The sequence below is a fragment of the Rhea americana genome, unplaced genomic scaffold (genome assembly GCF_003343005.1).
Source record: "Rhea americana isolate MKP2758 unplaced genomic scaffold, rheAme1 scaffold_28, whole genome shotgun sequence".
In the NCBI taxonomy this organism is placed as follows: Eukaryota; Metazoa; Chordata; class Aves; order Rheiformes; family Rheidae; genus Rhea; species Rhea americana.
In genome coordinates, this window is record NW_028186401.1 from 4,912,659 (window position 1) to 4,937,879 (window position 25,221).

Genomic DNA, 25,221 nt, shown 5'->3' on the forward strand with positions numbered 1-25,221 from the left:
AGTGATCTGGCAGGGAAACAGGTTTCATGAAACAGAGCTTATGATGGCTGCCAACAGTAGGTGTCACGAAGACAGGAGGGAGAAAATAGAGATCAGATAGTTCTGATATGATTAACATAGTGTGAGTATTTATTGGCATGTTTCGGTGCTACTAGTTTGATGACATTCTTTAACTTTTACGGGATATTAAAGATTTTGGTTGTACAACCTGCTTTTCTCAGCAGGTTCAGTGGCACATTGATGTGGTATTCACGGCCACTGTTTTTGTGCTTTGCTTAACAGGTTTGAGTATGACTTAATTATGAATGCAGATGTGAACAGCAGCCAGCATCACCAGTGGTTCTACTTTGAAGTTCATGACATGAAATTAGCAGTTCCCTATCGCTTCAACATTATCAACTGTGAGAAGTTCAATAGCCAGTTTAATTATGGTATGAGCCTTTGGGGAATTGGGATTGTCTTTTGTTCACTAGAATATCTTTTTGATGGCATAAGGGTTTCAAACTTTCCGTATCCCTAGGTCTCTCAAATACAAGGAGACTGTAAGTTTCATTTTGTCTGCTCTGAAATCAACTGAGAGTTGCTTTAAATTTGTCAAAGGGCCTTTCCCTATCCTCAGGAGGAGTGAGCTGAATATTGAACCCCAGAAGAGGATTTGTGGACTGAAGGTCACTCTTCTGTGATGAGTGACCAGGACTTTGGACAAATGGCACTAGGGTTTGGAGAGGAAAGGAAGAGGATCTGTTGGGACTGAATTAGCAGCATGAGATTGGAGAGGTCTTCAAAAATTTAAATATGGGTAATCCTCAGATAAATATCCATGATTCTTTGAGTTTATCCAGACAGACTTCTCTGCCTATAGAACCACTCAGACTTCTGGTGACATTAATGATTAAAAAAAAAAAAAAGAAAAGAAAAAAAAAATCTATTCCTTGCTGTATTTGAGCTCCTGTCACAGTCTGTAGTTTAGGAGGAAGACTGCATTGCTCAGAAATAGGGAAAATCCCAGCTTTCAACATCCATTTTAGAACAAAAATGATTTCTTCCACATGGAGAGTGTGGGTTGGATTCCTGGCTGGCATAAGTTTGGTTTTTTTGTTTGTTTGTTTCCGTGGAGCTGTGTTAATTTACACCAGCTCAAGACCTGACACAGAATGTTTAATAAGCCCCTAATATCAGACTCTACATTCTTCTGAAGCCCTGTGGATACAGCCTTCGACATCACCACGGGAATTCTCTCAGGATCAATATACCTCAAACAAAAAGCACTGGGAGCCAGAATGACTTGTCACTTGTATTTGTGAAACTGGCTGGGTAAGTGGCATAATGAATTATAAGGCGTTTGCTCTTTAGCCCTAAGGGCTGAAGTTCAAGTACTCATATAGATCCCAAATGAAAATGAATTTTTTTTGTTGTCGTCATATTCTGCTCCCTTGAATTACCAAACAATTCAGTGTGGCTGTGTCTGGTAGCAGCCTGAAGGTGAGATGCATTGGATCCTTCCTATTGCAAAYCCATTGAAACCTCTGGTACAGCAGTGGCTTCCTAGCTAGAGATTCTAGCTATTGGTAGAAGGTCGCTTTTTGCCTGGTATTTTGACTGTTGTCAGCATTTATCATCATGTTTTGTAAGCTTGAAATTGGACATGACTCACATCTTCAAGCATGTAATGAAAAATACATTTTTGGAAGAAGAATGTGAAAATACCACCCAGTATGAGGAGGCTAACCAAGGACGTTCTTTTGTATGGCTAGTAGGAGGGATTGGCTGTTAAGACATTTTTTTCTGTGGGTTGCTCCTGCTGCTTTGGGAGGGTACTGAAGCTCTAGGTATCTGGCTTGCCTGAGTGAGGCTCACTACCCCTTTTGGCACATACATGACATTTACACAGTTTGTGAATGAGAGATGCTGCTTATATTCCCTTTGCACTTTCCTGGGCTAATGTTCATGCCATGAGACTAGAAGTTTTCAGTCCTGATTTAGTGCCAAAATGCCATGGGTGGCAATACTTACAGCTCATGTTTACCAGTGTGTTTTGATTTTCCCATTGCTTTTGCTCTTGGTTAGATGGCAATGTGTAATTTTCACATCAGCAAAGGGATGTGTCATGGAACAGCTGTGACAAGGAGCAGAGCAAGTCAGGAAGTGAAACTCCCACATCTCTTCTCAGTATTTTCCATGGTAGACTGAGTTGTTGGGAAAAAAAAAAAAAAAAAAAAGATTTTGCCAGAAGCCTGACTTGTTTGTTTTCTAAAACTGAATGTTCCCATGGGGAAAATGGAAAGAAAATTTCTTGAACTGAATTGAGATGGCAGACCAACATCAACCATAGCTCTGAGGCATTACATTGTATGTGTTCTTGTACTGCATCTTATGGAGAAGGGCAAGAGCTGAAATTTTGGATGTTAAGAGCGTTGTAGACCTTGAGTCTCATATCCCTCTTGTCTGATGAACTGGCCTTCTGGGAAGGTTTGTGTCTCTCATAATTCACTGTGGCCTTTGTTCTGGAACCTAATACATAATCACTTCTTGTATGTAGCTCATGTCTCTGCTTCATGAAGCAGCAATAGAGAGGTTATTTCTAGCTGTAGGCTAGTTGTGTTTGAAATGCCTTTCACCTTTGGCTCTGATATAGGGTGATGCTGAGTCTGTTGGTACATTTGTCAGGGCTTAAAGGGCTGGAGAGCTTTAATAGAGCATCCCAAAGGAGGAAGGGAAATCAAATGAATACTTATGGAAATATGCCATCAGGACTAATGATGTTAATGATTTTTGAGGATCTCCTCCTCCAAGCTGAAGAACAGTCCATCTTGATCTGCAGAAGTCAAATGAAAGTGATTAGGAGGCCTACATTGGTGAACATGGAGCTTCTAAAAACACTAAGACATAAAAAGGAAGCATACAAGGTGGAAGCAGGGTCAGGTGAGCCAGGAAGAATGTAGAGAGGCACTACCCAAGTGAGTATGATTGGGGTTAGAGAAGCCGAAGCCCATCTGGAGTTGAGTTAGAAGTAGCAGCCTGCTACTGAATGGGACAGAGAAAATAATGATGCTTCTTGCATTCCCTTTCCCTCCTACCCATGCCTTTTCCCACTCATGCCTTTTCCAGCAGGGAGAGTTGCTTGTCACTTGAAACTATCTTGTTTTATGTAGGCATGCAGCTGGTCATGTATTCAGTGAAGGAAGCTCTCCAGGGCAGGCCTCACTGGCTTCGAGTGGGCTATGATATCAGCTACTACAAGTAAGTGCATCTTTTGKTGAATAATTTGTGGCTTCATTTCCTCCTGTTCCCTTCCTGTTAACTGTATTGATGTTGTTAAGTTCTGACCACCATTGCTACCTATCTCAAATGTTTCTAAATTGGTGCTAGTCCAATGTGTTCTGTGCTTCCAAGTTTAGGAAACAGTTACAAGTGAAATCTTTATATTAGGTGCATGGGGAGAAATAGAGCAAGTGCAGAATTCTCTTCCCTAGAGAGAAGGAGGAAAGGGAGCTGACTCAGGGAGCTCAAACCTTGCTGCAGCCAGGAATATGAGGGAGTTTTAAAGATGTTGTAGGTGGTTTTCCCCTGTCCAGGAAGAAATGAGCAGGATAGAGTTGTTGCTTTTCTTCTGCATGCACTAACTTTTATAAGAGATGTAGAAATTGAATATAGTAAGGAAAGGATTATCATATACACAAATAGATAAACATATAGGTTTATTAATAAGTCTATCATATTAACATATGCAAATATTTATTTCTTTATGAATCTATCTCTATACCTTAGTGTCTTCACTAGGTTCCCTTGTCTGTAAGGTGGAACGCAAATCCTTAGGGGCAAACTACAGTGTGGACCATGCTTGTTAGCACTACAGCACTGCCTATAGATATATAGGTCTATAGAAACAGTAGAGATTAGTCTTAACCTAGTGTCATACTGGAACTTCTATCTTTCTCCCAGGGACCAGGATGCAGTGGTAAAGGGGATCTAACAAGCCCTGGGCTACTATTCGTGTAGGTTCCCTGAGTCTCAGACTGTTTCTGCAGCACATCAGAGTATCAGAAGAAAAACATTAGATCAGTCTCATCTTTAACTGATATCTGAACTGGAGACTGACCCATCTGAGACACATTCACCACTTAGGTATCTCATTTCCATTCAGAAAACTGGTCCCTCAGTCACTCTGTTTATTACAGCCAAAGGAGAGAAGGGTAAGACTTGGAGTTCTGGTAGGCTGAATGGGCCCTATTTCATTTTTCTCAAGGTTTCCAAAAATTTATTCACAACATTTATTAATTATTTTTCAGATGAATATTGAAAGAATTTTCAAGACTATAGTAATTGGTATGTTTTAGATCAGAAAGTCTGGACAGAGTTGAAGGCTGGGAGACAAAATAGAAAAACTAGGAAAATTACAGGTTTGAATAAGGTTTTTGTCTGAATTCCATTGAGTGGGGTGTCTGGGAATGATGTAACCTGGGGTGATGTAAGCAGAAAAAGTAGCCTACAACAGGAAGAGGAGGAGGTTGTATGTTGGAGGTGAATGGGCAGAGCACTGTGGAAGCCAAATAACCAAATACTGTAGCATTTTAAGTTAAGTTAAGTATTTTATCCTGACATTGCCTGTTCTGACCTAAAAGCTGAGATGGGATGCCTGAGTGACAAGTCTTCCCACTTTCTTTGTTCTTTTAATTCATGTACTATTTTTCTGTTACGATGCCTGTTCACCAGTTTGCATGACCAAAGATCCTCAGGACTCCATGGCTACTATATTAGGTGCTTTATAAGTAGAAAATAAAAGGGTAGTCCTTGCCCCAAATACTGCACCTTTGAAGTATAGGGCTGGGACAATCCAGTAACTACAGACAGACTGGGAAATACAAGAAACAGATGTTAACACAATTAACAATGATACTAATTGGCTAATAACATAAGTAGTGATGTCAGGACAGAGTTGAACTTTTCTGACAAGGTAAACAGTAGTCTTTTCTTTACAAGGTCTTGTAGTGAGGCAGTTTCTAGAACTCGAGTTAAAATAATGGTCTTTCTCCATATGAGAAGTTGTATTTTTGTTGAAGTTTTACTGTTCAGGTTCAGAGCTGGCTGTGTTCAGCAGTGGATTTGATGAGACAATAAACACAAACAGTGACAGTGGGCTGCGTTCCAGAAGTAGTAGAATCTCAAACTTGAGCTTTAAGAAAAGAAAATTCCAATTCACCTCAGATCTATGTTGTAATCTCTTTTGGGGCTCTAGGGCTGAAAGTATCCTCTTTTGACCCGTCATCTTGTCTGCAACAGTTCAAATAACAATTTTATGTTGTCCTCCAAATACTCTTCCTCGACCTTCATTCACCTAACCTTTTCCACCTCTGGATCTCTTTTGCTTATATGCGGTGGTGCAGTGGCTTCCCTTTGCATGCTCATCACATTTGGCTTCTGTGACTGTGGGCTTCTGAGTGGAAGACAGAACAGATGCTGGTAAGGGCTGGCTGGGCAAACCTACATGCTGATTAACATAGCAGCGGCTTCTCCTGTCATTAGCGAGGCAGTTACTGTACAGTGATTAAATCAATGACTTTTGAGATTAAGCCAAGATTGTATAATTAAGCATATAATCAGATTCTTCTTCAGAGTACGTAAGAGAATGGAGCTGTATTGATTTGGAATATTCAATGTTTTATAATTGTATATTGAATTATATGTCAATCTGTGCATCTAGGATAACTGCTTGTTATCCCAAGGCTATCAAGGGATTGGCAGATTTTGTAGAACACCTCATCTAATTCCTTTTACCAGGAGGTGATCATAAATTTGGAAAGAGAGTGATATACTTAAAAAAACAAGGAGAAACTCAAAGATGCCCTTAGTTGCTTTTGCTCCACAGATCTGACTGATAGCAATTTATGAGCTGAAGGACAGTGGGAGGAAGGGCACACTCACAAGATGTCTGGGTGATGCACATTGCCTGATCTTTGCTGGCATTCATCTTCTCTGAAGATGTGATAGTTTACTCATAAAGATGAATGTTGTGGCACAGCTCTGCCATTGTGTACCTCTCCCATATGTCTCAGAAGACACTTTCTATGCTAGGGAGAATATTAGCAGTGCTCTTGTCAAAAGGAAGCTGAGTGACACTTCTGCTCTATTTTACGGCCTCCCCGTGAAGCGACAGGATACACCCATGACAAACACAGTTGCAGTTACTGTAAGATCATCTAATTTACTTGCTATCTTGGCAGCTTTTATGCACTGAATAATATTCCTTTCCAGCAAATTATTTAAGGAACAATGGCAGCATGCTGAATTTGTGAGGATGTGCTTATTCCTTTTGTTTTATGGTTCATTCTAAGCATATTATCTAATCTCTGAGTTTTCCAGGCAATAGTCGGTTCACAGATAGTAATGAGGTACATGGAGTGTTTTGTTCTCGCATCATCACTAAAGACATGGCTGTTTGGTGATCATAGCAGTGTCAGAACTGGGTCTTCTCTTTTCTCTTCAGGATCTTTATAATCATATTAGAAGAAATTATCATAGTGAGTCAGCAGGCTACCTGGTTGGTTCCAATGAGGGAAGTCAATGCTGAAACGTGCCAGAAGATGGCCTCTCATTTCTCTGTTCTAATGATATCTACAAAAGAGGACTGAAACACCAGTAAACTCTGACCTTGACGATATGACTGTAGGCCTTAATAGCCAGATGGCTATGGGAATATGCTGCTTTGAATGCAATTTTGCCTTCAGTCTTAAAAGTATAGATATCTTAACATGGATCTGACTGGAAGTGAAATTGTATTGTACGTTTTCCAGTCTGCAACATGGTAGACCTCAAAATAACAACTGAATTTAGCCATGCCCATAAATCATTAAATAATGCTTGTGCCTGCTATGAACAAACCATACTTAGAGATTTAAGAAGATCAAGGCATGTTGTAAAACAAAGACACCGGGCTCCAGATAGTAGGAAGATTTTGGATGAAGGGAATGCATCATCATCAGAAATTAATTGATAAATAATTTACCTTAAATTTAGAACCCTTTCAAATATCCTAGAAATCTAGGATATAGATATTTTCCTCTGACACTTTAGCCTAAGCTGACACTATGCCATATTTTGTCACCTTCTAGCACTTTTTACCAGACTAAATGCTGCAGGCAGGGAGTCGAAGCTCAGGATGGGTGTGACATGTTCTTCCTGTATAGGTTGATGATACTGAATTCCTGAGTTCCAGTCCAGCTCTTTTACTGACTGGCATGCAAGTGCCTTTGACCAGTGGCTTCACCTGTCTGTATCTCAGTTGCCCCTTCTATAAAAGATGGCTAATTAGTGTCACATATCAGCCACCCAAAGAGTAGGAACAGATAAACGAGAGGCAAGTTTTAATTAAAAAATGCTTACAAGGGACTTTCGAGCGTGAAAAATCACTCTACAGAATAAGTGATAACTATTACAGTAATTATTATTAATTAACTTTCTATCACACCTATGTTAGAAATATACTACCTGCACATTATGTCTGATGGAGAGCAGCAAGTAAAATGATTTAACTATTACAGAGAGTGACTGAAAGTCACAGTAGATACAGCTTGCATGCTGTTTTTTTTTTTTTTTAAAAAAACCCCTTTGGTCTCTTATTTCCTTTCTATTAGCCAATGTATTAGCTTCTGGAATGCATGAAAAACTTTGGGAACATTTTTGGAAAGAGAACACAAGTARGATAGTGAAGAGCAGATCTTGGTAGGGTCTTTTTGTTCCCGTCAGGTCCAGACAGATGAAAGGCAAAAGTGTATTTGCACTCTCCAGGCAGAAAATGAGTATGTCCTACTGCGTGACGTTACAGTTCCTTAGGGAAACTATCTTATCTCTATGTCGGTAATACTCACTGGTTCCAGTCAAGGTTAGGCGCTCAGCATGCAGAGTGCTCTAGAAATGCACAGGGAAAGACAGSGTTAGCTCCAGTCAAACTACGCAAGGATAAGTCAGAACATGTGGGTGGCTGAAAGCACTGGTACTCRCCTAGTGAGGTGAACCTCACACCAGCACTACAACACTAGGTAGACTACAGCACCAGCAAAGCCTGGAATAACAGCCTCTTCCTTGCTTGTTAGCTTGGGCTTCATGCTGATATGGTAGCGTAGGTGAAGAAGAAAAAGTACCAGCTTGGTGGAGGAACAAAGGGGCAACAGAGCTGTCTTGGGTGACAGCAGTGGAAGGAAAAGGAGGCAAGAAAGAAAAGTATTTAGATTTCCTTTAAAAATATTCAGAGCCATTGAATCAAATGGTGGATTATGAGGAGACCAGATTATCTGCTGTAGGAATACATGATTGGTTACACTGCTTATGCACAGGTGCTTTTTTAAATGTATGAGTAGAGAATATTGAAAAACAAAGTAAGTTTACAAAGCCTCTTGTAAACTTACTATTAGGTAGTTTACTATAGAAGGAAGCAGGTGTCAAGAAGTGATTCAAAAATGTAGAATTACCTGTTCAGGGTGGCAGTAAGCTTGTTGCTGGAACTGCAGGAGGGCTCAAAACAAGAATGAAGTGTACTGCTAAGCAATGTAGTGCAAGAGCTGTGCGTAAGTTTGCTCGGGCTCTTCAGATTAGAGTGCAGTCAGGAGTAAGGAGCCTTGACTGCTAGGATAGCACGATCAGAGGCGTCTAGTGGTGCAAAATTTCTGAGTAAATTGGCCATTTAGCCAGAGGAGAATTTTGACTGCAGAATTACAGATCATAGAGGGAGAAACCTTTACTGAYGTATTATGGTCAAGTGGGAACACATTCCCAAAAGTGCATGGCAGATGTATAGGCAGTAGCTGCCTGCTAGATTCACTTCACCCCACACCTCTCCCTAGAAATGTGAATTTGGAGGGAGAGCTCTGGAATATCTCAGAAAATCACAACACTTTATCGATAAGGTTGTCTAACCTTCTAAGTGACACTGAGTACAGTAGAGGCTGGGGAGATGAATACTTTCCTTACACACTATACAGGAAATGGTTCTTAATTATCCTTTACTGTCCAAATTAACAGGAACTAAATCAAATGGCTTTGTCTTGACTTAAAAAACATTGGACTCATATTTTGAACCCATTGAAATGCGTATGTGACAGCTGAATAGATATTTATTTATTGGCTCATTGCATTTTTTTTATCTCGCTCTTTGTCCGATATTGATGTGGTTTATCTGTAAAAGAAATGTTGGAGTGAAGGGTTCAGCTGAGGATAAAGTCAGAGGCTTCTCAGTTTGCTGCTGTGACTCAGTGTTTCTTTACTATCTGTTGATGCAGTCAATATCATTCATGCCACATATTCCTAACTACTAAATCCAGGTGAAATAAAAGCAGTATTGTATTGTGTCTTCCTTATGAAAAAGAGCTGATTATTGTGGAGAGTTTGACAAGGATAATTATCTTTTCTCTCCACCCTTTTGAATAAAAGTGAACAGCAGCAAAATAAACTAGTATTGTAAATTTCAGGAGCTGAAATTGCATCTTTTGGTTGCCTCCTGTATTTTGCATTTTAATGCAACATTGATGATAACATTTGTCAAAGAAGCCTCACAGACCTTCAGAATCAGAAGCTTCGGCAACAGCATAATTGGTGCAATGTGGGGAAAAATATTGTTTGAAATGTACTTATGGATGCAATTTGCTGTGAGGCTTCTCCCTAAAGTGCATGAATTGTCTCTTCATCTCTGCTAAAAGAACTTTCTTGCTCATTCTGAAATCATCTCTTTATCAGAGTAAATCTCCAGCAGGAGATCCTGTCCTGAAACTAGTTGGAGAAGCACACTTTAAGATTTCTGTAGTTTTAATGAAGGGATACCAGGGCCTTGGCTGCACTAGTGGGACTGAGTGGCCCTGAGCAGCCTTATCAGGCTCTCTGCCTATGGGCCCAAAAGCCCCATTTCAGCTCAGCCCAGAGTCCCCAGTCCCAACCTGTGCTATGCTGTAGGACTGCCTGTCTTCAGCTGAGTCTCAGCTGTGCTCTTGCCTGGCCATGAACCCTGCTGAATCAGGACCATGACATGTGAGCTGACTTCCTGGCCTGACCTCTGTTGTGCCTCACCAGCATGGACATGCCTTGGACGAACCTGACTGCCATCCCTGCACCTGCCCTGCTCGAGGCCTCTGCCCTGCTGGCTGCAGTGGTGCCCTTGGCCCTTGCTGCTCCTTAACAAGTCATTGGAAAGGAGGGATGCAGTGAGGGGATTTCGGATAGCTCATGACCTACAAATCTGCATGAGATGTTTTCTTCTACATAGGGAGTCTCCACCCAAGCCCAGCTCTCTCTTCATAATCAGGAGAGAAGCTTTGATGGTATCTGATTTTATGTATGTCCTAATTTTTTTCTAGAGCATCCCTTTTCTTCAATGCCCTGTGCTGGGGCTGAATGGCTGGTTTCTTATTCTGGCAGGATATTCATTTTTTTTTCCAGGTCTCTAGGGTCTCACAAAGTATTTTCCCAGACARTTTCAGGAATGTGAATAGGTACATGCAGCTTTGACAAGGTGACTTGGACATCAGGAGCAATACAGCAGTTGCATTAGTTCAGATATGTCTGTACTGCAGAATGTGAACTAGCCTTAGTTAGCTTATTTGCACTTCTACCAAATTAAACTGTTGTTTTCCTGTGAGAGTGTTCCCATATGTCAGCAACACATGACTAGCTGGGACTGACCATGTCTAATACTGCCACATACTACTCTGCCTCTTGACTCYCTGCTGGCCTTTGCTCCCAAAACGACCATGAATCTGGCTTTGCCCAGTGGTGCATCATGATCTCGCTTGCATCTCTATCTCTACTGGTAGCACAGTTTCTCTAATCTTCCTTCTTTTACATAGTCTATAGGTGCATTGCTGTGTTACTGAGTGTTGTTTCCCACTGTGTTAAGTTTTGTACCTGTCCATTGCTGGAATCAAATTGATTGTACAGGCATGGGACCTTCTCAGGCTTGGTATAATGGCTGAATTTGGAGTTCAGCTACAGCATGAGGTGAAAACTCTTTTCAAGGTGGATACTTCTCTGAATGTGTRGTTCTTTCATGACTGCTTCAAATGTGCATCCAGAAGTAATAACCTCTTCCCCCTCTTTCTCTTCCTTCAGAAACCACTACAGCAGCTGTGTAGCTGCAGCAGGAGGCATGAGGAGAAAGTCCTACTACACMCTTGCCTTCAGTATCACGTTCCCTCATAAAGACGATGTCTGCTACCTAGCCTACCATTACCCCTACACCTACTCCACAATGATGGTAATGCTGATATATGCATCTAGATAAGCTAATGGGCCTGACAGATTGGAGCTGCCTTGGGTGTGAGTAGATTCTGAGGTAGCACAGAAGCCTGTTCTTACAGGCTGTTAATCAATTATCCTGATGCTTTCATTACTTTGCCTGAAACCACAACCCTCTGTCAACTATGGAGCCCAGAATGTGGTAGTAGAAAAGCGATTTCTGTATGGGATAAGCTAGGAGACAAATAATTAGTGTTTATACTAGTCCTCAGGTAAGGCAAAGCAAACATCTCCATTTCCTCTGGGTTGTAGGATTCTCYGGAAAGGGTGAGAAGCAGGGGGATAGTGCTGATGGCAAGTCAGAAATGGGGGCCCCTTGCTCCTCTTTTTAACAGGACGTTAACAGCTCCACTTTCAGAGCCTCACCCAGCAACACTGCAGCACTGGACCTTACTTGAGTAGTATTTGCCAGCTGCTCTCTCCAGTTCCAGCTGGTTCAGTCCTCTTTTTCTATTTCCATTGCCAGTCCCTTTCATTCTGGGCAATAAATGCAAATATGGATTGGTGAAGTTTAACTTTTTAACTTTTACTGGATTGGTACCATTGTCAAATATGAAACACGCCCTCTCGCTTAATAGCTGTGCTGCTCTGTATATGACCAGTGTAGTTTGGGTTAGATTCATTCCCACTCGAACAACAATCTCTTGTCAACTGCTTTTCATCTTGTTGTGGATAAAAAAAAAAACCYTGGTTTCAGTGTCTGAGATAAGTCCAGTCAAGCCCTCACAGTCCAAACTATGCCTGCAAGCTTTTCGTTGGGCTTATGAGTACCAGTTTCCTTTGGATCGGTTCAGAAGAGAGACAGAGAGAGAGCGAGCGCACTCCAGCAGTAGGATCTGACCTATAGGCTTGAAGGCATGTGTATCTTGCAGTCTTCAGAGGAAAAGGCAAATGTGATACTGAGGAATAGTGGTGAATCAGTCCACTGAATACTTGATTACTGAGATGCAGTACCTCATCATTATTTTACTATTATTGATTTCTACCTTCCACTGGCATGAAGGCRAGAGAGACTTGGAGAGTTTGTATGCTCTGGGAATCTCTGAATATCTCACTGCTTCTGAATGAGTAGAATTAAGATGAAAAAGATGTTATTTCTAGAGTTGCAGGGCCAAATCTTGAAGTATTTCACTGCCTCTTCAAATAAAAGCTTGTTGAAGTTAAATGGAATTTTGCCTAAGGCAAAGTTTAAATGAACTCAAACTCAATAAGGGCCACAAAATTTGGTAAATAGGAATTAGGGATGTTAAGGATTGATAGATTGTCCTGTCTAGCTATTTGGCCAAAGCAAAACTGTTGCCTCTAATATATCCTAAAGAGCTATTTTGCTCAAAGTAATTTAAAATGTCTTGAGCAATAGGATTTATACATTTTCCTTGTTACTTTAATTTCCACAGTGAATAAACTAAATCAAGTTTGTGCACCAGTAAGTTTCATTTCAAAGCATTTGTCCGTTGGTGAGGTATGTAGGTTTTACATATCAGTAATAAATTAAAAGTGATTAGAAACCCAAGGGCTCAATTAAATATATAGTGCTTTGGGGAAGAAGATAAACTTGTTTATGGAGTTAGTAATTTGGAAATGTTTTCAAATATCATATATATTTAATAGTTACTGATATATTTACAGAAAACACACATTGAGGAATACTGCTTGAACTGGTTACACTCTGCAGTTCATTACTTCTTGTCCATTAGTAATTACATTTATATTATGAACAGTAATCTATTTATTTTTACATTAAAGTGTTAATTGTTTGGGCATCAAACTGAAATCTCTGTGGTAGCTGTATCCAATTATGTTTCGCTGGATACCAGGAACATAAGTAATTGATTATATTGAGTCCTTTGTATGTGTGCAAGATCGTTAGATTGGTCTAAAAATTGAATTCACTTTATAGATCAGTATGTTAATTGTTTTATGACATAGACAACTGTAAATTTCAGTCCTGTGTGTGCTTTCAAGTGGATACTGTGAAAGCAGTCTGAAAAAAAGGTGACTGAGGTTTGAGGAACAGGCATGCCTGGTTCCTTAAACATTGTCTGAAATTTAGCTCTAACTACAAAAAGTAACTGTGTGAGGATTGTTCAGTGAAGTAAATTGTTGTGTTTTAGTTAAAAGATCTGTTCAGACAAGCGTGCATAAGGTAATAGAGCTATTTCTAGCAATCTAGAGACAACTGGTGCTCCGTGGCATTTAGCCTGCAATGGGATTACTTGCAGTATCGTTGCCGCTTCCAGTTACAGTGTAAACAGAGTGAGCGAGCTGCAGAGACTGCACGTCATCTGGTGTGTGGGTGGCAAGTGGCTATGTGTCTAATGAGGCAATCAGAACTAGTTCCAAAAAGACATATTTTTTTTATAGCTGCCAATTCTTTTTCTCAAATTGCTCAAGAAATTGTTGGACTTCTTAAAAGTTATTTAAAACCACCAACCATCAACTCTGGGGAAAAAAATCCCCCTTTTAAATAACTTCCTAGAAAGACACTATTTTTTTGCAGATTCCCCACCACCAATTATACAAAATGTTGTTTTGATGTAAAATTTTTGACTGCCTCTGATGTAGAATTGTTCCTGTGTTTTGCTGGCATACGCTTGACAGATAATCAGTCAGTTCTGCAAATGCTCAAAAATGACTAGTTCCTCACGTTTTACTACACAGTTCCTATTAAAATGCAAACAGCAGGAAGTTTTCCTCTGGACTTCGTGTATTTATAAAATTCCTTTACATTAATAAGAGAAGCACATAGGAACATAAATACACATATATGTAATGTAGTGAGTGATAGTCCTGTGTAGTTTCAGTGAATTGGGATGTATTCTGAACAGCTTGCGCATATTTGCGGGGTGTAAAAGGACACAATGGGAGTTGGCAGAAGAGAGGAGGGAGGAAAACTTGCAAGAGATGAAATTAGTACCAATGATGGTATACTAGTGGAATAAAATGAAGTTTTATAGACTACTAACTCACTTTTAAATCTTTTTCCTTGCTTCTTTCACAGTCCCATCTTGACATCCTGGAACAAAATAGGAACCCTAAGAAGGTTTACTGGAGGCAGCAGACGCTCTGCCAGACGCTAGGAGGAAATCCATGCCCGTTGCTCACAATCACTGCCATGCCAGAATCTAAAAGAAGAGATGACTTGGAGCAATTCTGTAAGTTGACAAATGAAGCATAAGAAAAAGATGATGGTGACTTGTGGTCATGTCAGAAGTTTGCAATGACAATCTGTTTTGTCAACAAATTGATTTTCTTCCTGTTCTCATTTTGGAAGAAGAAATCTGAAAATGGGGAATAGCCAATTACAACTTTTTTTTTAAATGATAGATTTATGTGGTGGGTGGGGGAGAGCTGAAACAACTTTTTGCTTCAAGTTTTTCCTAGGCGATCTGAAACAGTTACAAAGTTCAACACCAAATGGCTACAACAGCAAGAAACTATTCAAATAATCAGTTCAACAAGCAATATGATTTTTTTTTGTTTTCATTCCAAATTGAAACGATCTATTTCTTTTGAAGTTTTAAACTTGCCAAAAGATATAAGATCACTATTTTCCCAGCTGTGGATGGTAATTGAAGTGTCCTGGTCAAATTCCAGCTCTTATCATTCCATTTAGCCTCATGCAATGCACCCAGTAAATCCATCTGGACACAGTATTGCTCCTTGCATTCTGTCCTAGCCCTGACTGTTGGTGTATGACCTAGTGGTAAATATAGCTGCCATATTACACCTGCCAGATCCAACCTAGAGATGGTTGTTTTTCCTTATGAATGTCAAAGATTTTGAACTTAAATGGACTTGACTAACAACATTGACATACAAGTATCTGTAGTCAGTGGCAAGTGACAAGACAACTCTGGCTAGCAGCATATTGGATTGGCTTTAATTTGTGAGCCAATGTGATCAAGGACCTGTATGTAGACTGACTGAGAGAGGGCAGCCTTTTTTTCTGAGTCTGGAAGAAGACACAAACTGATTTTTCCTCTTCTTTCACACTTCTGTAACACAGTTGGGGATTTTTTTAGGAAGTGTGGAAATTYAAATTGCTTTAAGATCTTTTTGGATGTTTTGGAAAAGTGTATCATTATCTCACAGAGATATTAAGCTAGAAGAATCCAAAGAGATGCTGTGATATGAACCACATTGTTTCTTACTGCAGAATTCTCTGTTCAGTTGTATGTGGTGATATGTGAGTAGCAGTCCTCATATGTCCAAGCTACATTCATTCACTAAAAGAGAATTAAAATATGAAAGCTGGTGAAAGTTACTGCTATCTTTTCTGGTTCAGGTTTAGAGCACAATGACTGCAGTTATGCTGACATTAGTGTAATCATCCAGAGCTTACACTTTTTTATTACAGTTGTCAGTCAGTTTTCATTCAGAGAGCATTTACCCCGTAATTAGCACATTTCTGAGCATGAACATATTTTTTCTAGGGTGAAATTTTAAAGCAAGATCACAAAAAATTGCCAGGGAAATTCATGAAGTGCTGGCACGTAAACAGCTTTAATACTAGAAACTGGAGGCAGTGTCAGAGCAAGAAAACTGTATTACTGGCATTACTATTATTAGTATTATTTATGTTACAGTAGCATGTACAGCACATGATTAAAGATTTGGCTGTGGTAGGTACTGTCCATGCCCAAAATGAAGAGAGAATTCCTGTTGTTAAGCACTTCTGATCCCTGATAATGATGACATAGAACAGAAAATCAAACCACTAGTGAGTGGGAGTTGTGATGAGGGAGTGTAGTTACATAAAGAATCCTTTGGCACGCTCTAGACAATCACCTGGTTAGATGTTGGCTTTTGACAGCAGGTTTTTAAACCTCATAACAGAAGTATGCCTTAACAGGGCAACTGAAATAAAAGATAGGCAAGCTGGAGTATTTTATTGAGGTGTTGGAGCCATCTAGAAAAGACACATAGTGAACATGTTTTTCTGCCCAAATGAATACTCCTTTCCAGTGAGACTCCAAACTAAAAGTTAAGATAATGATTGAATTTATCAGAACAAGGACTTGCAATGGGGTCATTCACAGGCTAGCATATGCACTAACCACTGGTTTAAGTGCCTTTGGTTTTGATGAGACTTTCTAAAAGGCCTTTGCTTTTTTGACAAAGGAAAACAAAAGCTGATTTTGAAGTCTTTAGCACTTTTTGCAAAGCAACCTTCTTTGCTTTCTGTCCAGCACTACAGCATGCGAAGGGGTTTCAGAGTGATCTTGAAGCTTGTAAATGAAATTGTTGGGTGCCGTAGCACCAAGCAGCTGTAATAAACTGAGTCTGCAGATATGCAAACCCAGTTATCAAAATAAAAATTCTGCAAGAAAATCACGAGCCTCTATCAGTGGAGCTAAAATGGGAAGAGGTAAGGATGTTTTCACCTTTGGCACCAGCCACAAGGGAGAAACCTAATCACATATGCTAGTAACAGGCTAGACTGTACATCATCTAGAGTCCTTGGACATAGCCCCGGACTAAGACTTGATCGGGCTGGGTATGGTACCGCAGGGAGACGTCAGATGGTGTCTGTTTCTACAGGACTTACACTCTGTAGTCAAGACAAGTGAAAGATAGAGACATACTGAAACAAGGAGCATGAGGAAATGACAGTACAGTACTGACCCACACAATACCCCGAGAGTCACACCGCTCTTAGGTAGCACCGTGATGTAAATGTGACAGTGGTAGGAGGCATTCCCTTGTCATGGAGCTCCGTATCATCTGAGTATACCAGACTGCAGCTTGTGGTGGTACAATTGAATATGAGAGGCTTTCAAAGATCACTAACCTGTGTGTGAAGGCTAGGCTTGCGCAATCTCTGTGTGCTGTAGGCTTGGATTACTCATTCAGCACAGATTTGCTGAAAGATTCATAAAAGATCTGTGAACAATTTGGACAGATACTTATTCCAAATGGTTTGGAGTATTATAATATTCAGCATCTGGGTTTAAATCCCAGCTGAACGGTCCAAGATTCTCTGTATTTTTGAGAGAAATCTTGCTTGATTTATAATCTTATATGGATTCAGTAGGGACCCCTGCAGTGTTCTGCCTGAAATTCCATGCAACTGTGGACAGCTAAGCAGCCCTTTTTGAAGCTTTGTAATGCAATAAGGTTAAAGGCTTTCTAGATCTATTCATGAACCAGTTGAATTCAGTCAGAACACATGCAAAACCCAGCTGCCTGAACGGAAATAGAAACTGTTTGGGGGAGAGTGTGTCAAGACAAGGCAAGACAGTTCCTCTCAAGTGTCCCAGATTCTGTAAATGTAAACATCAGTACTCTCAGGTGATAGAAAGTATTTTATTGTTTTATCGAGTAGAAGAGCAGCAATGCAGCACACCATGTTTTGTGCTGTGGGGATGCCTCTAGGCAAATCTGAATAATCACGTATGTGCTTATTTTGTTTGAGTAGTTTAGATAATTATGGCTTTGGGGGATGCACTGAGCCTAATTTGTGCTGCTTTGTTTAGCTTTGATCAGCAGTTACTTCTCAGTTCCCTCATCTTGTATGACGTGCCCTTCTTTATGATGTGGTTTGGCTGATGGAGGGACTTGTTTGTCAATATTTTCCAGACTAAAAACATAACTCAAAAAAGCAAATGTTTAAGGAGCTAATGAAGAGTCCAAAGGATGGAGGTTTTCCCAGTAATAACTCCTATTGCTTTGTATGGTCTCCATGCATGTACATTTCAGCTTGAGAAGTGGTGTGGAGCTCCAGCATTGGAGGACTCAGCACATGGGTAATAAATAAAAATTGACAGCCTTTGTTCCTTCTGTCTACTCACAGAGCTCTGGGCTATCCGTAGCTCCTATGGACTGTAGTCATTTTGCTTTCCTATCAAATTTATTTCTTCTCCTTTGTACATTCATTAATCTACATCTTGGGAAATTTTTCAGTAGCACCAATCGCACAGATAAAATACACTTTCTCTGACGCTGAATAGCTGTTGCACATGATCATACTTAACTATCCTAAATCCCTTTCCACCTTCTCCACTACAGATACTTGGGGAGTGGAAAACAGAGATATCACTGAAGAAGAGGTATCCGTCGAGGAGTGTTAGGAGGAGAGCAGGATCAGCCTGGGAGGAGTGCTATGGGAAGGAGTCACTGTCGTGCTGGAAGTGCTGATAGAGTGGGAGGGTCTGGGGAAGATGAGGGCATGACATCTTCTGTGTCAGCTGTGCTTTATTTTTCCCCTCTCAACTCTTTCAGATTGCTCTTGTCAGGCTTTTGATTAATGTGGCCGAAGGATAGTTAAATTTGWCTAAGTTAAATTTATTAATGTGAGCCTTGTTAATAGGAAGCACAAGCCATGCACGCTCTTTGAAACTGCACACTCACTGCACACTGAAGGAAAGAAAAATGGGCTGCTGTTTTTCTTCATTATGCCTAGTTTATGTGAGAGTTTGATATTCACTTAGGCTCCTCTCTCCACCCTTTCTCTCYATCTCCCCTTCATGTGGTGGTGGTGTACTGAATTATTTTATTAAATGCTCAATTCTGAAACTGATATGAGGAAGGAAAGAAATGAGCCAGGAACTCTTTAGCTTCCTGTGTTTTGTATCGCTTGTCACACAACATCTCCCTTACAAAACAGTACAACAACTTCCATTCAAACTTGATTAGCATCTGTGAAGGCCTGGGGACTGAAATAGAAAGTCAGAGGCTGGACAGTGGTTCCTGTTGGGCTTTAAAGGTCAACAGTTTTCTACAAACAGAAGATTGGCATTTGTATACCAGGGGTATCTTGTTTTGTGGTTAAATTTGTCCTTCCTGTATTCGCACAAGACTTGAGTATCCTGCAAAGAAGGATGTCTTTGCTTCTCATTCCAACTGCAATATCCCCCATGGTCTTGTGATAAAGATAAAGCCATTAGTTTCCCCCTCTGTGTATGGGAAACACCAAGGACGAGAGGAAGGAACTGTTTTTGTCTCTTCTTATATATCTTCTCCCCATTCCACTTTCCCTCCCCATTCCATTTTCCCTCCCTCTTATTTCTTTTCTCAGAGAGTTTCACCCTGCACATTCAACCTTCCAAATTACGCAGAACTTTTCCTCAGAAGACTGTAGCTCTTAGAATTGTATTAAAAAAGACAGGTTTCTGCAAGCTCCCATGGGTGTGTTGAGCTTCCACACTGCACCTGGCTTGGGTATTGAGTCACCATTTGTGAGCCTCTGAAAATGAAAAGAGCTGGGGACTGGAAAGGAAAGAATGACTGGGAAGGCATTTACTCTTTGGTGACTGTACTCCTGGCTGTGTTAGCTCTTGCCTCAGACATTGATGCCTGTTGAAAGTTAAAGGGACTTTTCAAGGCAGAGCAATTCCCAGCATCTTTCAGAGATGTTCTCAAGTAAATGCAGAAGCAGTCAGAATGATTAAATTTCAAATCTTGGTGCCAAATCCCTGATTATCTTGTGAAGTTAATAGGAGCTTGCTGAGCTATGATTTTCTTGGGTTTGCCCCACAGAGTCAAYGCAGTGAAGGCAGTATTAGTTGAAGCACAGCATGCACGTGTACTTAGAAATAGTTTTCAAACCCTGAATTCACAACATTATACAGACGAGTGTGTAGTAAGTGGCTGTGCTCTATTAAAACGCCCTGTCAGACAGATAGCTTACCAGTGTAATTAACCCACATTCCTTAGGAAGATCTGTACTATTCCTGGTGGAATTTATGTTCCACTTTTTAACAGATACGGACAATGGCAAATTTGGAGCTAGTGCCTTATCTCATCATAGTTTTCTAAATCTCAGGGTCTTATACAATGCTGTTACTTATTAATGAGATGTGGATAGCCTAGATAKAGATATCCTAGATATATAATAGATACCCTAGCATATAAGTTAGTGTGCTTGTCATAGCTAAGACTGCTTGTGACATTACAATAGTCAGGCAGAATTTGGTTTTGTAGACTGAGTTTGCTAGTTTGGCAGGCGGAGCAACCCAGTATTTTCTCAGCAAATTAAACAAACATGATCCATTGTCTCCCAAGAGACAATGAACATGGCAATGCCCAGTGACCCTTTTTAGACAAGAATTGCACTTTAATAAATGATTTTCTGTAGCAGGAACAGCTGACCAGTGCCTGCAGCATTGCAGAACTGGGGCACTGAGATGCATAAAATATGAAMGTTCAAGAAGTTCATGCCTAGAAGATACTCACAGAGATAATGGAACAGGTTTAGCTCAGTTGATTAGAGTGTGATGCTGCTAATGCCAAGGTCATGRGTTCAATCCCTATATGGGCTACGCCRAGGGGTGGACTAGATGACCTCCAGAGGTCCCTTCCAACCTTACCATTCTATGACATTGAGCCATTAAGCCAAACGGTTCTTCAACTCTCTGCCTGTTTGATCAGTGGTAAGTAGTGGTTAGCCAGGACAGGAAGAGGAAGAATAGGCTAAAGTATTCTCATTGTAACCAATATAAACATGGAGGAGCCTCAAAAATAGAGTGGGTGCAGCAGCATTTTTCATTATCCACCAACCTAAAGTTTATGTAAAGTAAACTAAGTAAAGTAAAACTGAAAACTACTTTGCTGGGTATTCTGCAGTAAGCAGGAGGCACTAAGACTGTGAGGGACAGTGAAGGTGAGCTACCAGCTGAGTAGCCCTTGCAGGCCATAGGATGCTGTAGTAAATGACAGAACAAATAGATACTTAGCTCTTYGAAGAGCTGCAAGTAAACTATTCAACCAATCATACATGTGCGATCATAAAATTCTGTTCCAGAAAAGAAAATGGAGCGTACCAGTATCTTGCATGTGTAACAGAAGACTGAATTAAAACTACCAAATGCCAAACAACTGGTCAGACAAGGACAGTTTACGCTGTACTGTTTTGAGCTCACTATATTGAGCCTTTGGAGGTGTTTGCTTTGCTGTGCACTAAGTTGAGGTGGGRTAGCTGCCCTGTCCTTTAGCTGGGAAAGGGGAGGTCATGTCCGAAGTAATGAGGAGTAGGCACTATTCTGGTTGGTGCTAATATGGTTTGTTAACTGAAACAAAGGGAGGAATGAGAATCTGAAGGGTTTTAGGGTTGTATGACAGCATGCCACTGTAGCTGATGATAGCCAGCATTACTGCTTTCTTAGTTCAAAGGCATAAGCATAATATATTGCTGTGCGGATTAATACTGCGTCCATTGAATCAGGGGGAAGTTGCCACTTCTGCGGAGTGGAGTGGAGCAGTCATTCTTTATGGTGTCACAGAGAAAATAATTGGAAAGTTCTCTTCAAGGCTGGATGTGCTGTTGTGGCTCCCATTAATAATACTGATCAGGCTGTGTGTTAGGAGTGCTTTCTCCRTTCTAGACACCTGCTGAGTGTCCTTTCAGCAACGCTTGCAGCATTACAGAGCTGAATTGTGGGGTTTAAAGTTAAACCCACGTGTCCCAGCTAATTAGCAGCAATGGCAAGGGAAATTAAAGTCTGACAGTAGTAAATGGATTTATGTCTGTAATAACTGTCACTTTGTGTTGCTCTTTCCTCATCATGTGTCCTCTTTATGCAAGGCTGAAGAAACCATCGTGGATATTATCACACAGAGGCAATGACACCTGCTTTGTTTGATGTAATCTTTCTGGGGTTGGAGCATGTTTTATGCCTGAGTTAAGGCATGTTTCTAAAGATGGAATGAGTAACATTTTTGAGATAGGGAGAGATGGATGCCTGTGCCCTTTGGATCTCCTGATGCTCCTGCAAACTAGAAAGAGGGATAAATAAAGACTAATGAGGTGTGTTTACTTCATCTTGAAGTGCAGAATCAAACAGACCTAGTCTCTGTGAGAAATATTCTAACATTTCTTAGCATGTTCATATAAGCTGGTTAGATGGTGGTTTTGCTCCTTTGATCTTTTTCTCTTTTCTTAGAAGAAAATAAGCTCCTTTAGSTACTAATTTGCAGCAAAGAACAATTCCTGAGCAAAGAACAGCAGAGGATGTGAATTGTAGAGGCCACTTGTGCAGGATACTGGGAAATAATGGTCATGTGGAGAAAGTACACAGTTTAATTAAGCACATTGATTAAATCAATATGATTCAAACAGCTTAGTGCTCCAATCAGCTTAATCTCATTAAATGTAATTCAAGCCTCAATAATTGATTAATAATGCATTATAGTTTATGAATTATTGACTCTGAGTTATTATAACTGCCTACTCCCTGCGTGACAACTAGTGTTGCATGTTAATTATGAGAGGCTTGTGTGCTCTTCTTTTGAACAACTTTTTCAAAGATGGAGATGACATATCTCCTAATGAAACGAGGATCAAAATAGATCAATACCCTATTGGAGTCAGCGCACTCCAAAGGAAAATGCACTCTTTAAAGGAAGCTCTCATGTAATAACATTGAAATAGGAAGGTAGAGTGATCTGCTTTCATTGGTAGTGATCTTTCAAGCAGCTGGAAGAACTGCCTGTAGCAGTTGAGCTGAAGTGCTAACCTGGCGGTGTGCTGATTAGAAACAGTTCACAATAGCCAGCACATCTGTTGTTGTTCTGATGCCATCATGTGCTATATCTTATCCACCCCGCACACATGCAACAGAGCTAATGCTGCTGAACCTTTAGGTCACAYATGGATGCCAACTGTTTATAGAGCAGTCCCATTCTCCGTATTTCTGTCTGGATGCTTAGTGTTTCCGTGAAAAGAACTGATGGGCTTTTATAATGACATTTCTACGTGACAAGTGTCGTGTAATTAAGAGCACCATTGTGGGTCTTGATGAAAGTCTCAGGGGAGAAACCAAAGACTTAAGAAAGACTAAGCCTCCCGCATGGCCCCCTGCTATATTGCACTTCCATTGAATATGAGCATATTCTCTCAGATTGTCTTACMTGTCTTATGTGTTCTTTTGTGGTCCAATTGCAATCTTAAGCAGAAAGAGTCTGCCAGCATTGCATTTCCCTAAAAGATCTTTACAGAAACTGTTSTGCTTTTTCTTGTCATGTGTTTCTTCTCTACTTCCATTCTTAAGATTATATTTAAAAGTGAACAGATCTTTATGTGTATAGAAATTAAATGCAAATTATAGCAAATTGTGGAGAAAAACATTTTTTACTTGATTCTCCCTCTCTACTGGGTTTTGTATCGATGTTGATACAAACTCTCTTTGAGTTGAGAATTTGCTCCTAATTTACAGAGGAGCCAGTCAGAAGTGCTTGTCTCTCTTGCTTCATACCAAACACTTTGTTTTTGGTGACAGCAGGAGTCAACTGCTGTTAGTGAAAACTGTGATCTTGCTTTACTGCAGTAAAGAAAAAGACTAAATAAAATTGTCATGTGTTCCATACTGCTGTATAATTACAGAATTGAAAATATGAACTTTTTCTACTTGAGTATCAAGTTTGTCAAATATCCAAAGTAAAGCTCTCCRGTTACTCACTGATAGCATTTGCTCTAAATTTCTCAACATTCTGTCTGTCAGTCTGAACATCTTTTCTCTGTCTTTTATTTCTGATATCTCTGCCACAGCCATGCACGAGGAYTGCTGTTTGCAGAAAGAGCAGTCAAATTTCTGCAAAACTGCGTTCTTGTGTGAACATTTCTATATACTACCATAGAAGAAGAATCTGGTTGAATGGAAAAGAGACTTTGTGAGATAGAYATGGAACTATTTTCAGGCTGAGCACACACTAGTGTTTTGCGTAATGCATCAACTGCTCTTTGAACTCCAGCATCTGGTGGGGCTGTCTCAGCCAGGACAGCATTGATACTGGTGGTCAGCCRTCTGCGAGTTTGCTAAAATGCGTATTAATACACTGAATCCAATTAGTCAGGGCAGGAAGCAATGCACAGAGAACACGGAAACACTGAACAAGCGTCTGTAACTGCCTGACGAATAGATCTTGAAGCATAGCCAAGTAGCAGATTTCTTTGCAGAGCGGGAAAGTGCATATATTGGGGTTTTCTCCTCTCTTCCAAACTTTGCCTTAGCTAACAGTTTAGTGGAACAACCATCAATCAGAAGTGACATAGTTACGTAGTGCAGTGGCTGGTCTTTGTTGATCTCTCTCTCTCTCTCTCTCTTTTTTTTTTTTTTGGCATTTTTTTAAAGGACCTTCCACCTGAGATTTGAAGGGGAATGTTTTTGTACTGAGCCCTACTTTTCCTAGGGGTTTATGCTACAGAATTTTCTGCCTGCTCTTCAACACTTGTTCTGTTACCTTTTCTTCCTTAACTACAGCAGTCTCATCTTTGTCCTGAGGGATTTTTAACCTTTGCATATCCTTTCCATGTCTTTTCCAGAGAAGAAATGTTTTGATTAAGAACAGCATTTTCTGTAATGTAAGTTAGCAATGTCTCCTGTTTGGAACAGGCCTGGGCTTAGAACATCAATAGTACTTTCTTACATGTTCCACTCTTTCAGGGTATCAGAGCTTTTTCTGATAGGTCAATTAATTAAACGTCTTGAAAATCTAAATCATCATGTAACTATTTGCTATAATTATTTCCTTTTGTGCTTGTTCTGTTAAGAGCGCCTGAGATGTCTTCTTAYAGGAGTGTGGTACTAGTTATGAGGCAGTGAAAATTATGAATGAAATTGAAACAAGTTCAGTGGAGTTCATGTGTATTACTTATATTAATTTGAAAATTTATAGCCAGCTGCTTGGAACACACCTCTCAAAACACCCGGTGCCCTGGCCTCGTTGCAATTGAGCTGCAAGCTTCCATGGCAGTGATAGGTTGCCCAAATTCTTGCCTGTACAGGAGGGGAGAAATTCATCTCATCTCCCTCAGGGAAAGGCTTCTGAATAACCTGCAGATGCTGCACTTCCAATTGCCGATCTGTATATCTGTTAGAGGTATTGTAATACAGCCCAGCAGAGCCCCCAGGCAGCTTTCACTCCCTCAAACGGTGAACGAGCATTGAAATGCTACTAGGTTTCTCATATCAACCACAAATCATGGCATGAAAAAAAAAAAAAACA

General features: G+C 40.3%; 1 protein-coding gene across 1 annotated transcript in view; it reads left to right on the plus strand.

The window, feature by feature from the left end:
- Positions 1–25,221, plus strand: part of AGBL1 (AGBL carboxypeptidase 1) — a 289,195-nt gene that overhangs the window by 66,861 nt on the left and 197,113 nt on the right. The window contains exons 14-17 of the mRNA XM_085308741.1: positions 283–431; positions 3,153–3,240; positions 11,092–11,236; positions 14,279–14,432. Of these exons, the coding sequence (XP_085164867.1) occupies positions 283–431; positions 3,153–3,240; positions 11,092–11,236; positions 14,279–14,432 (536 nt within the window). The remainder of the gene's footprint in view (positions 1–282; positions 432–3,152; positions 3,241–11,091; positions 11,237–14,278; positions 14,433–25,221) is intronic.